Source organism: Mesoplodon densirostris, chromosome 4 (genome assembly GCF_025265405.1).
Source record: "Mesoplodon densirostris isolate mMesDen1 chromosome 4, mMesDen1 primary haplotype, whole genome shotgun sequence".
Classification (NCBI taxonomy): domain Eukaryota; kingdom Metazoa; phylum Chordata; class Mammalia; order Artiodactyla; family Ziphiidae; genus Mesoplodon; species Mesoplodon densirostris.
This window is the reverse complement of record NC_082664.1, coordinates 85,265,101-85,279,484: the sequence shown is the minus strand read 5'-3', so window position 1 is coordinate 85,279,484 and position 14,384 is coordinate 85,265,101. Positions and strand designations below refer to the sequence as shown.

The following is a 14,384-nucleotide window of genomic DNA, read 5'->3' as shown; positions in this document are numbered from 1 at the left end:
TTGAAGATTCCATATTTTATATTTATTATTAATTTTTTTACTTTTATTAAAGTAATATAGTAAAATATGTCAAACTACTGTAACATTTACAATAAAAAAAAGCAGTCTCTAGTCACATCCTTCAGGGGCAAATATCTTGAACTTATTTAACTATTGTGCTTATTTAACTATTGTTTGGCTTTATCAATTTTTGGATATTCTCTTTGATTTCCTATTAGGACAGATTAGATTTTTTTATACTACCTTTTCTTTTACATACTCCTCCTCACATACACTCAGTGTAATTAAGGCACAATGTTTGGTTAAATTCAGTACTTATGTAAGTATTATCATTTGATTGTTTGCTTTCTTGTACAATGCTTTATTTTTCTTGTGGAATTTCTCTCTGGCTATTGAGATTTCTTCTCAAATACTCAAAAACATCTTTAAGTTCCTAATTCAGTATGCTTTATCCATACTTTCTTCTACATGGCCAAATTCATAAGATTGTTAGTTACAACCCTACCCATCCTGGAAACTGTATTTTATTTATTATTTTCATGAGCAAACATAATAGAACAGACCTATTTCTAAAACAAATTGAAAGATTTCTGGAGGCTTTTAGTTGATCCATGCCATTGGTGGTTCCCTGTGCCTCTCCCTTTATTGACATGTATTATACTGGCTCTGCACAGGCTTCCATCTCATTGCTCCCTCTGTTAGCCACAATAAGTCTCCCTTGACAGTCTGTTTAGGGCATTACAAGACATTTGGCCTTTCGGTGACTTAAGCTTTTTGATGGTGACATGACGGGCCAGGGCGATCTGTCATCCCACAATAATAATGTCAGTGCCTTCCTGAGTGAGCCAAAAACCCTTTTGCAGAGTTTGAATAATGTTGAGATCACTGCCTTTTTCATTTGCTGAGATGGAAAGAGTTGACCTACTGTCCTTTAAGCCTCAGCTCTGGCACACTGAATGGTTGGAGGGTAGATCATATTACTGCTCTGTGTGCCTTGGAGGAGCATGGGGTTGTTCATGATTGGGCTTCCTCCTGTGTCCAAAGCTTCCTTGGACTCTGCCTCAACTGTTGAAAAAAAGAAAGAAAGATGAGTCATTTTTTAGGGTAAGAAAGGGACATTGTTACACTTGCTGGGCCAGAGGCAATTGCCTCTCTTCATTCTGTTATGAGAGAAATGGTTTAATTTATAATTGATAGGAATTTAGGAAAGGATTTGTTGGAAGATATCCATTCACATGTAAAGCTAAGTATTGAGGAGTCAAACTAGGAAATTCTCTCTCTTTCTTCCACTTTATTCGGCATGCATGATACCCCAAGCATTACTGAACATATTTGGAATGGTCCTGACCAAGGGCACAGTTTGAAAGGAGTGAAGTGCCAGCAGTGCTCAAGTTTTCCCACTAGTTTAAACCATCCTGCCTAATATTTCCTGCTTCAGGAAATAGTCCTAGGAATAGAGCAGCCAGACTGGTGAGAGTCTTGCAGACGGTGTCACATGAAAAATAGTTAAAGAGATTGGCAGTGTGTATCCAGATAGTGAAAGCCGGCCCTCTAGTAGAGAGAGTAGGTTCAGTTCTCTGTTGTTTCGAGGCAGAAGTAGAATCATAGGTTTTAGAAGGGGAGGGTTGATAGAAGAGTGGTCACCTGGAGATTAAGTACTCCATGAAAATGCAGTACCAAGGAGGAGAGGAAAAATCTGGGCTGAGAGAGAGCCCCGGCTGAAGGCTGAGCTAGAATAAGGAAGGTAAAACCCGAAGAAAGTAGAGGCCTTGGCAGATTATTACGATGAAGCGTGAATCTTGGCTGAGGGATGTGGTGCTCTGTAAGTGTCTTCTTAGGCCAAGGACACAGTAACTGTTTCTCTTGGAGGCACAGAAGGCCATTGAGATGGTGTTCACGTCTGCATTCTTTTTTAGCCACTTTCAGAATCTGACATCCTGGCAGCATGTTTTTTCCACCTACGGTGACATAAGATGTAATGGTCCATGGACACAGACATCTTTTGATGAAATTAGGGTACTGTGACTTTCGTATTGACATAATCCTTATAACAAAGGCTCTGAGTTCACTGCCTATTAACACTGATGAAACATTTAAACATACAAGTCATAACTTGCTTGAAATTTTGTTTGTTTGTTTCAGGATATCAATGGATATTATAAAGGGAAACTTAGATGGAATTTCAAAACCAGCCTCAAATTCAAGAACACGTCATGGGAACAAAGGCTCAAATGCTTCTTTGGAGGTGCTCTCACCGGAACCAGCATCCTTCAAGGTACTATGCTGTTTAGAAATGATATAAACTACTTCTTCTGATCTATAGCAATTGATAAACCAAGGCTGTTGTTTACATCCCATTCTAAGGTTCATCTTTAAAGGGTGTGTTCTGGGAGCACTCAGATTTCTTGGATTTTACTTTCGATCATTTAATGTGAAAACACTGTTTCCTTCTTTACCTTCTTCTCTTTTTTCTTGGGGGGGAGTTATGGCTTATTTTTTCACGATTGTACTTTGTTAATGCTCATTTATTAACTTTTCTTCTTTTATAAGAAAGCTTTGTATTCCAACATCTACTATGCCACCATTGACTCTTATTATGAAAAAGATTCAGTAATTTAAAAAATAGAGTTTGGATAAAAACCACATTGTATATGTTAATAGGTACATTACCTGGTCTCTTTTTCTTTTCTTAAAATATCTAAACTTGATTTTTTTTTAAAGAATCTGCTTTTCCCTCTGTGATGGGGGATAATTTATTTTAAGGTTGTGGGAAACAAAAATTTTGAAACTTATGGTGAAAAAGTTTCTTGCAAGTTTGTGAATCCTTTCTCACTTATTCTTTTGACTTACGGACTAGACTCTGCATTATGAAACTCTTAGAGTTTTTGTCTATCATGATTTAATGCTGGAAATAGAAAGCCTTCTAGACATTTCCAGCAGAAAGGGATTGAATACAAGAAATTCAGTTCCTCAAAAATCAATGGAAGGCCAGCGAAACCATACGAGGGGACTTCCCTTGGATTATTGGTTCCCAGGTCACACCACCATATCCAAAATCCGGAGATCTGAAAGCTGCTGCTTTTCTGTTGCTGCTTCTGACACTGCTACACATCCCTCAGAACCACAAAACTGGTGACTAGACGTGCAGAGATGACTGCCTTTGATATTTCTTGTCAATTTCGTATCAGGAGCTTAGCAAGATGGCTTCTATCTCATTTCTGTGGTAAAACTTTTGTGCAGATGTACCTGTTTGGATGAAACTAATACACATCCAGAACCCAACCTGCAAGCAGCTTTGTAAAATACAGTTTCTAGCTTAGCTGTCTGTTTTGTTTCATATAATCCTGCATCATTACTATACTGTGTGTTAACTCCTGTAGCATTGTAATAATTCTTTTTTTGTTTGTTTGCGGTACGCGGGCCTCTCACTGTTGTGCCCTCTCCCGTTGCGGAGGACAGGCTCCAGACATGCAGGCTCAGTGGCCATGGCTCACGGGCCCAGCCGCTCCGCGGCATGTGGGATCTTCCTGGACCGGGGCACGAACCTGTGTCCCCTGCATCGGCAGGCGGACTCTCAACCACTGCGCCACCAGGGAAGCCCTGTAATAATTCTTGATATCTGGTGGGATGGGTCTTCCCATCATATTCTTTTCTAGGACTGTCCTAGCTATTCTTGGCTTTTTGTTGTTTTTATATTTTAGAACAGTTTTTCAAGTCCTGTGAAAAATACTGTTGGGGTTTTGATTAAAATTGCTTTGAATTTTTAGATTAATTTGGAGAGAATTTCTAACTTTATGATATTAAATCTTCCCATCTATTAACATTGTATCTCATTGACTTCTTTGCTTCTAACTTAAATATTTTACATACTGTAAAATTCACTCTTTTCTGGTGTATAGTTCTGAGTTTGGCAAATGCGTAGAGTGATACTATCACAATCAAGATATAGAACAGTTCCATCATTACCTCTCAATTCCCTCATGCTGCCCCTTTATAAACAATCTCTCCTACTCTTTTTTTTTTTTTTTTTTTTTGCGGTATGCGGGCCTCTCACTGTTGTGGCCTCCCCCGTTGCGGAGCACAGGCTCCGGACGCGCAGGCTCCGGACGCGCAGGCTCCGGACGCACAGGCTCAGCGGCCATGGCTCACGGGCCCAGCCGCTCCGCGGCATATGGGATCCTCCCAGACCGGGGCACGAACCCGTATCCCCTGCATCGGCAGGCGGACTCTCAACCACTTGCGCCACCAGGGAGGCCCTCTCCTACTCTTAATCCCTGGAAACTCCTGATCTGTTCTCTGTCCCAATAGCTTTTCCTTTTCCAGAAGGTTTAATTCCATTCCACATGAATGGAATTAAAAAAAATATGTAGCTTTTGCATCTGGCTTTTGTCTGTTGACACAATGCATTTGAGACACATCTATGTTGTTGCTTGTATCAGTAGTTCAAGCCTTTTTATTGCTAGTACTGTTCCATTGTGTGGGTAAACTACAGGTTGCTTATTCATTCCCCAGTCAGGAACATTTGGGTTGTTTGCAGATTTTGGCGATTATGAATAAGGCTGCTGTAAATATTTGCATACTGATTTTGGGGGTGTGGTGGGAAATAGGTTTTTACTTCTCTTGGGTAAATGTCTAGGAGTGGGATTGCTGGGTTGTATGGTAAGTGTATGTTTAACTATAAGAAACTGTCAAACTGTTTTCTATTCCCACCAGAAATGTATGAGAGTTCCAGCTGCTTTGCATCCTCATCAGCAGTTGATATTGTCAGTTTTTTTTTAAAAGCCATTCTAATAGGTATACAGTAGTATCTCATTGTTGTTTTAACTCGAATTTCCTTGGTGACTAATAATGTTAAGTATATTTTTATGTGCTTATTTGCAATCCACATATCTTTATTGGAAAGTGTATGTTCAAAAAAATTTTTTTTAAATTGGGGTATAGTTGTTTTACAATGTTGTGTTAGTTTCTACTGTACAGTGAAGTGGAGTTCCCTGTGCTATACTTCAGGTTCTCATTAGTTATCTATTTTATACATATTAGTGTATATATGTCAATCCCAATCTCCCTGTTGATCCCACCGCCCCCCACTTCCCCCCTTGGTGTCCATAGGTTTGTTTTCTACACCTGTGGCTCTATTTCTGCCTTGCAAACCGGTTCATTTGTACCATCTTTCTAGATTCCACATATATGGGTTAATATACAATATTTGTTTTTCTGACTTACACTCTAAGTTGTGTTTGTTTACTTATTGTTGACTTTTGAGAGTTCTTTATATATTCTAGATAGAGTTTTTTGTCAGATATATGATTTGCAGATATTTTCTCCCAGTCTATAGCTTGACTTTTCATTCTTTTAACTGTCTTTTAAAGAGCATTTAAAATTTTAAGTGCAATTTATCAATTTTTTTTTCTTTTGAGGATTGTGTTTTTTGGTTATATATAAGAACCCTTTGTCTAACCCAAATTCCCAAAGATTTTTTCCTATTTTTTTCTTCTGAAAGTTTTATAGTTTTATGTTTTAGATACTTGTGGCCTCTCTTGTTGCCAGTGAGAAGGCTTTTGTAAACCCAATGTTCATTCCAGTGTGAGTTGTCTAGTTTAGATATTTTTCTCTGGTCACTTTATTTTTTTTCCGTGTCTTTGGTATCTACTATTACTCACCTAGGTATGGACTTATTTATCTTTCTGGAGACTAGTACTTCTTCAATATAAGGATTTGTATGTTTCATTTTTTTTTTAAAACTTCTTAGCCATTGTGTTTTCACATGTTTCAAATATTGCCTGCATTTTTTTTCTGTTTTGTCATCCTCAAAGTGCAGTTAAATGTCTGTTGAACCTTTCTCTTCTATCCTTCATGTCTCTTAAAAAAATTTTTTTAAATTCGTTTATTTCTCTGTGCTTCATGCTGGGGAATTTTTAACATGTATTTTCTAATTTTGGAATTCTTTCTTATACTATGTCAAATCTGCTCTTTAATCCATCCATTGATGATGTATTTTTTTTTTTTGCGGTACGCGGGCCTCTCCCTGTTGCGGCCTCTCCCGTTGCGGAGCACAGGCTCCGGACGCGCAGGCCCAGCGGCCATGGCTCATGGGCCCAGCCACTCCGCGGCATGTGGGATCCTCCCGGACCGGGGCACGAACCCACGCCCCCTGCACCGGCAGGCAGACCCCCAACAACTGCGCCACCAGGGAAGCCCCTAATGATGTATTTTTAATTTCTCAAAGTTCGTTTTAGTTTATTTTCAAATCCATCTGTTCTTTGTAAAACCTTGATCTTGTGTTTTGGGGGTTCTTTTTTATACCCATTAAAAATATTTATATGATTACCTTTATCAGCTTTTTAATATCTTAAGTTATTTTGTTTATTCTGATTCTTGCTTATTATTGGTCATGTATTCATGGCTTTTGACCTTTTAGAATGTAAGCTTTAATTTTGGGAATTTTATGAAGCCTGATTTGAAACTATACCTTCCAGAGCAAGTTTCTGTTTGCTTCTACCAAATGCCTCAGAGATATTACTGGCATGAATCTTTTTTGTGTGTGTGTGCTAATTTTTCATCTTTAAGCATTCCAGAGCATATGAAAATATAAATTGGAATCCAAACCCACATGAAGCATGACCCTGTGGGTGTACATTCTCAGGGAAGAGATTTCCCACTTGGAAACCAGACACATTTTTTGTTTGTGTCCTGTGCTTTTGGATAGATGTATTTTTCTAGTCTACCCTCTCACCAAAGAGGCACCTTTTTGAGGCATCCAGCTTCATGGAGCAGGAGAGGGAAGGTTCCTCTCCATCTTGTCTTGCATGGTCCCAAGGCTTAGTTTCTTAGCTCTGTGTGGGTGTTAAAGCCCAAGCCCATAGCTTTCTGAGGCCAGCACATCCTCATTTGCCTGTCCTTGTTGCTCCTACCCCACCCCCACCAGGGCAGCTACTTTAAGGATTTACAAGGTTCCTATTTCAGCTTTCAGTTTCCTTTTAATTTCTGTTCACTGGCAGTTTCCCCAGGGTTCTTGTGAACTTACCTATGCATTTGTAAGTAGATGGAAGGTTTCAGTTTATTCAGTTTTCCATATAGCCCAAACTGGAATCTAAAAACAATTTTAGATTCTTTAGTCTCAAGCTTTGTGATTATAAACCTAAACTCTGGAGTCATGGTTCAAAATAGGCTCTGATGACCACATTTTATGTGATTTTGGGCAAACTACTTCAACTCTCTGTGCCAGTTTCCTCATCTGTTCAAAGGCTTAATAATACTATCCACCCCATAGGCATGTTTTGAGGATAAAATGAGATGAAATATCTACAGGTTTTAGAAGTGACTAGCACCTAGTAGGTATTCAGTACATCTTAGCTAATTGGCCTCAATTCTTTAACCTAATTGGTTAGTCCTTCCCATGTTTTTATTCACAGGATTCAGTGTAAAGTCGGGCACATAGTAGGTATTCACATAATATGTGTTCAACAAATTTAGGATGAGTTTTACCATTTTATGTAGGTAGGGTAATATACAAAGACCTGACAAATTTTAGGGTAGCAAAGCATTAGTATTTCTGCTTACATATTCCTGGGTGATGATTTTTTTAAAAGTAACAACTTCACAATATTGACACACATGTTTTACAACATAGATTAATATTACTTCATTCAAGGCTTATTTAAAAGTAAAATATCAGCAATCACTTCAAGTCAGATTTTATTTGAACCCACTAAGCTATAGGTCAAACTCTAGCATATTTATTAATCAACAGGGACTTTGATACTTATATCAAAAGCAAGACTTCCTAAAACTTGTGATTTGTCTTAATCAAATTCATGGAAAACCAGTAAGTTTCACCTTAGGTTGCGGAAGAAAGCCACAGGTATGCTGCAGGTTGACTGCTGACTGCAAATGATTCAATGTCTATAAAACCTTATACATTGTCTAAATAATAAATAAATCCTGGTATTCTGATTAATTTTATTGCTCATTTGTCTTTTATTAATTTCTTACCCCAAATTTCTGTATAGCAGAAAGTGAGTTTAAAATGCTAGAGTTTTAATGAAATTTCTGTAGTAATGATATATTTCTCATTCTAAGAATTCTGGTTTATTGTTACTTCTGAATATTTTTCTTGAATGAGCCAATAGTTGCAATTGGTGTAAAAATCTCATGGCTTTCAGGTAGGGATCTAATTGCTAGGAAGGGTTTTTGTAGGCTATTTACCTTTCCTGGACTAACATGGAGGTATGAAGTGGGGGACACAGAGCAATGAAAAATGGAGATTGAATGTTGCTTTGAGAATGAAGAAGAAAGAAAAATCATACACTTAGGCCACAGGGTAGAAGATCAGGAGGGCTGGGAATAGAGAGGCCAGTGGGCAACGGGATGGGGGAGATGGTTGGTGCTAGTGGGGTGGGGAACTACGGGTAAAATTGTGAAATGGGCAATATTTGCCTTTTGTTCTCTAGTTTCATCTTTTTCTGCCTCATTGCTTCCCACTCATCCTAAGAGTTAGGGTCATATGGGATGATATATGTGAAAGATCTTTCTGTATCCTGAAGTGTGGTATCCGAGTATGTTGCTAATGTCTACTTATGTTTCCCCTGTATAAAAACCCATTCTCAGGGAAAGGTCAGCTAGATTCATTTATGCCAAGATATAAATTACTGACAGGGCTCGTGTGACCTCTCCTAGCAATTTCAGCATTTTCACAGAACTATATAGCCTTAAGGATTTACTGGATATTATGGAATTTTAGGCTTTACCCTGTCTTTGACAGAAGAATATTTTTCAACAGGGAACCTTCTTTAACACCTCCAAGATCACATAAAGTAAGCATTATTTTGCTTATTATAAATTGGGTCTCCACTAGTTTCATTCCATACTGGATCTGTTTTCTTCTCTGTTATATCCGGGTAGTAATGCCTGTATCATTGTGAGGCGTGAAAGAGGTAGTGTGTCTAAAGTACTTAGCACAGGACCTGGCTAATAGTTAATGCCTCAGTCAGTGTCGGCTATGATTTTTATACCACTGGCTCAGCTCATTTCTGCTGGGGCTTATGTCCTAGTTCCGGTGAACATAGATGCTCGTGCAGTCCTGTATCCCTGGCAGTTTAATTCTTAGCACCATCTACCTTCTGTCCTGGAGATTCACAAGGGGGCACAGATTACAGTGGTGGGGTGTGGACCATGAGCATAAAAGCCTCCAAGGGCTGACCCCTGAAGGGCTGGAGCAGACAGTCCCTCCGTTGGAGGGGAAAGGTACTCATCTCAGCAGTGGCTGACCTGCTGTCCCTGAGATTTTGCCTCTCCCATGGACTATGTTCACCTCCACTGTGACTCATTGCCAAGCACAGCCCTCAGGGCCCTATGATGCCTGTTTTTTCCTGGTGCAGCCATGGATGTCTTTTCTTGTTCTCTCTCAGGAAAACACAGCTGCACCAAACTGGTGTATTCAAAATGAACTTTGCTAAAATGGAAAGAAACCAAAATGAAATAGAAAAACTGTAAATAGCGTAAAAGTAAATTATTCAGCAAAGCACATGGTTATGATTTGAAGAACTCCATTAGAAGCACGTCGCAGTTCAGCCTGTTCACTTTGCAGCTGTTCAGTAGCCACATGTGGCGAGTGGCTATTGTATTGGACAGCCCAGCTCTAGACCCTTGACTCTCCATCTGAGGGTAAGCCCAGAGAGCAGGGGCCATCATGCTTCAACCCCAGAGCTTGGCAGATAGCAGTTCTCTTTGGGACTGATTCCTGACCCTTCTCTGTTATTGCTAGAAATTGCTGGAGAGTGGTGCATATTACTTTGGTGCAAATGTTTTTAAATTTAATTGTGTATTTAAATTACATTTAATTAAGTGTCATATTTGTAGAATCATTTAATGCTACTATATATATATGTCCTCACGTATACTTACATTAGAGTTAAAATAGTCTAGAAATTTAAAATTAAAAAAAATATTTTTTTACTTTTACTTTTGAAAACTGTTTCTTTGGAAATAATTTTTAGGTTGATACTGCAATCAATTTGAACTCTGGTAAAGAAGGCCACTCAGAAGGCAGTAGTAATACAGAGGAAGGTAGAAACGGTAATGATGATAAAGGGGAAAACTACTCTGAGAAAATAAAACTGGCTGAAGAGGGATCAGATGAAGATTCGAACTTGGTTCAGCATCAGATAATCCCTGAATGTTCAGGTAGGATAATCACTTGGCGATTGGCTAATGATAATTACAGATGCTATAGTTAAAATATTAGAATTACATATTTATTTTATCAGCTAAGTAGAAATAATAAAAAAATGAGACTTTTTTTGTGAGCAAGCAAATCACCAGTTTTCATTTATAAGAATATTAAGAGTTCTTAAATACACTTAGAAAAATAATAAAATATGTCATTTAATAAAATTGTTATTGTAGTCATTTTACATTAATCAAGCAGGAAGTATTTCTGCATTTTATGACATTATTTATTGATCTTTTTGAAAATTGTACAATAAAATATATCCTGTAATTTATAAATGCCTTTTAAGGGATAATCCTATTTGATATTAATAACTTTTGGATTTTAAGAGACTCCATTATTTCATGGGTATTAATACTGGTATTAATTAATACCGGTCAGAGTGGATTAGAACAGCAGTTCTCAAAACATGGACTGAAAGAGCCCTGGACCCTGAGACCCTTTTAGGAACTCTGCAAAGTCATAACTACTTTCATCATAATGCTGATATATCAGTGATATAATTCATTGTAATATTGAAATAATGCTGTTTGCCTTTTTTCCCACTGAATTGTTGGTTTCACTGATGGTACAAAAGCAATGGTGGGTAAAATTGCTGGTGCTTTAGCATGAATCAAGGCAATGAATGGCACCAAATTGTGCTAATAGTCATTGTGTTCTTCAAGACCTGGCATGGGCAGAGAAAAGAAATAGCCAGTGTGACGCAAGAATGTCCTTGATGGAGCAGTAAAAAATTTAAATTCTATTTAATCTTGACCTTTGAATACACATCTTTTTAATATCCTGTGTGGTGAAATGGTAGGTACATATACAGCAGTTCTGCTGTGTGCCAAAATGTGAAGTTTGTGTTGAGGAAAAGTACTGGTGTGATAATTTAAGTTGAGAGCTGAACTGGCCACTTTTTAATGGGACACCATTTTTACTAGAAAGAATGAGTGACAGATCATCTATTATCATTCAGACTTAGATATTTGGCAGACATTTTTAAAAAAATGAACTGGGCCTGTTATTTCAAGGAAAACAACTGACAGTATTTTATGTCAATGATAAAATTTCAGCTTTCAAGTGAAAAATTAGAATCTTGGAAAATTTGTGTATGTCAACGTGAGCTTTACAGCTTCCCAATACTTAGACTTTTCTGATAAAAATTGGTGACAATATTAACAGATGTGATTTTTTTCATATTGTATACTGAAATGCATTAATATTTAAATATTTGAATATTTGAATATTTAATTCAGTGAACCACTATTTTCCAAATAATCAATGCAGGATAAAAGATCCATTCAACATGAAAGATAGATCCATGGATTTATGGAACAAATACAAATACAAAAAGCTCACCGATAGGGTTACATATTTCACATTACAACTAACCTTTAAGAAACTACCCCTTGTCCAGTTTTGATATTAGTATCAAGGAAGAATATCCACAATTATCTGAAAAGGGTATTAAATTTCTCCTCCCCTTTCCAACTACTGTACGAGGCCAGATTTTCTTCATATAGTCAATACTTTAACTGAAGCAACAGATTACAATAGATTGACTTTGAAGCAGAGATGAGAATCCAGCTGTCTTCTATTAATCCAGATACTAGAAATTTAAAATATTGCCATTCTTCTCAATATTTTTTTTGGAAAATTTGGTTGTTATAAAAGTGTTATGTTTATGTTAGTATGTAATTAGTAATACCATGTTTATTATTTTAAAATGAATAAATAAATACATATTTATAATATTTTTCAGTTTTGATTTCTAATATGGTAATTATCAATAGATGTAACTCACATAAACAAAAGGTACTTTGGGTTCTCCATAATTTATAAACTGTAAAGGGAAGCTGAGCTCATAAACTTTGTGAACTGTTGAGTTAGAGTATGTTTGGGATGAGATCAGCTCTTGGGCCAGGTGACTCAGGATTACAGTTATTAGGAAACAAGGTATTAGAGTTGAGATGAGCTATTGGCCCCATTTACAGTGTATTTGTTTATACTGTTTCCGTACTGCAAGAGTTACTTCAAAATGCCTGCTGGATAGACCACCCATGTACAATGGGGCCTGAGAATGCTAGGGCTGGTGGTTGGGAGTTAGAACTAGAGGCTGTTGCATTTGATGTACGTGAGCCATATGATTCGTAGGGTCTCCTTATTAGTAAGATTAGTATTGTTTTTGGATAAGCTTATTCCCTCTAAACATATCTCCTTTTCTTTTAAGAGGAAGTGATATACATTATAGGGAAACATCACTGGGCTCTGTATTTACAAAAGTTGCAAAACTTGGCTTTCCTTTGCATAATATGCCATTTCTAATGATCTAAGCTGGGGTGGCTGAGACTTTAGAACTTGAGCATTTATGCTCATTGCCAGATTATCATCTTTCATCAGACCTTACAGAGGAAGTATCTCCTGGTGGTGAAGAGCTTTGGCTCTGCAGTCAGACAGATTGGGTGGAAACTGACTCTGGCATTTACTAGTTATAAGATGATACATCTCGGACATATATGTAACTCAGTTACAATATACCATCTTGCTGGTTTATGGTGAAGATTACATGAGATAATGAATGTAAAAAAGCACTTAAGACTGTGCCTATCAGGTAACTGTAAATGTTAGCTGCTATTATTAATATTATCATTAATCACAATGATAATTATTAATATTATTCATAATGATAAGTTAAAACTTGAATGACAGAAGCTCTAAAGAGTTCCTAATTTCAAATAAGTTACTATCAATTATGCACAATTCAAGAACGTTTTTAGGTACTTTAGGAAAATAGAACAAATGGGAGAGGCACAGATTAAAGGTGTTAAGATACACTGTGTACTTTTCTGAATTTGTTTCTAACACGTTGGAATCACTCTGCGTCTCTGTGACATGCTACATTTTACTGTAGCTATTTGTGTACCTGACTTCTCTTTCAGTTAGTCTGAAGCAGGTTTAGGATAGGGTCTTTGTCTTATTCTTTATTTGTTAGTTATGAATATAGAAAGTATAGCAGAATGAAGGAGAAAGAATTTGGGATTTAAAATCATACGAGATCCACTTCTGAATTCAGTGCTATAATTTATTAGCTATTTGAAAGGACCCAGTTATCTCAACCGTAAAATAGAGGTAAATGTCTATTTCACAGGATTGTTAGATGATTATGTGAAAAAAATATGTGAAAGCACCTTGTAAACCAAGATACATGACACCAGTGTTAGTTATTACCATCAGCCATAAACATTTGTTGAATGAAAGAACAAATAGTAAAAACAAAACAAGAAGAAAAAGGCTTTATGATTTTACTAAACTTCAAGCTCATTCCTACTTTCAACATAATATAGATGAATCCGAATTAAAAGCATTAGATTCTCAACTTCAAGACGCTATTCAGAAGATGAAGAGGCTGGATAAGATATTGTTGAAGAGACAACACAGAGAAAAAGAAATCAAGAAGCAAGGTCTAGAAATGAGAATAAAGCTGTTTGAAAAACTTAAGGTAAGAATTGTATAATCTTATGCTGATATATGAGAAACAACTTCCTCTAAGATGAGTAAGAAAAGCATGGACTCGGGTAGTGTTAGTGTGGTCTGCCTTAATTTATTTTGTGGAGGTTGGGCAGTGGTGTGTATATGTGTGTGTATGGGGCAGGGGGGTAGTGAGGGAGATAGTTTTCTGGACCTGGAGAAGGTGACTTTGCAGGATTCTGGATTTCACGCACTGCGCTGGGCATGTTCATTCCCCATGGACAGTGGACAGGCATCACCATAGGCCTCTGTCACCAGTGTCAGGCCTGGGTCCTCCATCTCTGGAATAGAAAGGGATCTGGTGCCTACCTTCATCAAGTATATATGTCTGCTTTTTCTTCAGTGAGCTTACAACTTGGACATAAGCACACAAATACACAAAAATTTAACCCCCCTGGTTACCATTATTATTTGAGTAAACTTTGGTGACAAACAAGCAGGAAGTTGACTATTTCACATGCTGGTCAGGCTGTCTTTGGGGAGCTGTAAAATACTTGTGGTCTGTGACCATGCTCTATCTGCTTATGTCTCAATGAACTCTCCTTGGTCTTCTTGGACCTTTTATTCTCTGTGGTATTGAGGGGCGGAAGTTGACCACATGTTGGCACTGACTTGCTGCATAGCCATTGGCTCGTATTTGAAC

The 14,384-nt window shown here is 37.5% G+C and overlaps 1 protein-coding gene across 1 annotated transcript in view; it reads left to right on the top strand.

Annotated features, from left to right (window-relative positions):
• The first annotated feature begins 2,149 nt into the window (after window positions 1–2,149).
• The window catches only part of FSIP1 (fibrous sheath interacting protein 1), a 193,352-nt gene continuing 181,117 nt past the window's right edge, over window positions 2,150–14,384 (top strand). Inside the window, exons 1-3 of the mRNA XM_060096079.1 lie at window positions 2,150–2,275; window positions 9,996–10,182; window positions 13,558–13,712. Of these exons, the coding sequence (XP_059952062.1) occupies window positions 2,150–2,275; window positions 9,996–10,182; window positions 13,558–13,712 (468 nt within the window). The remainder of the gene's footprint in view (window positions 2,276–9,995; window positions 10,183–13,557; window positions 13,713–14,384) is intronic.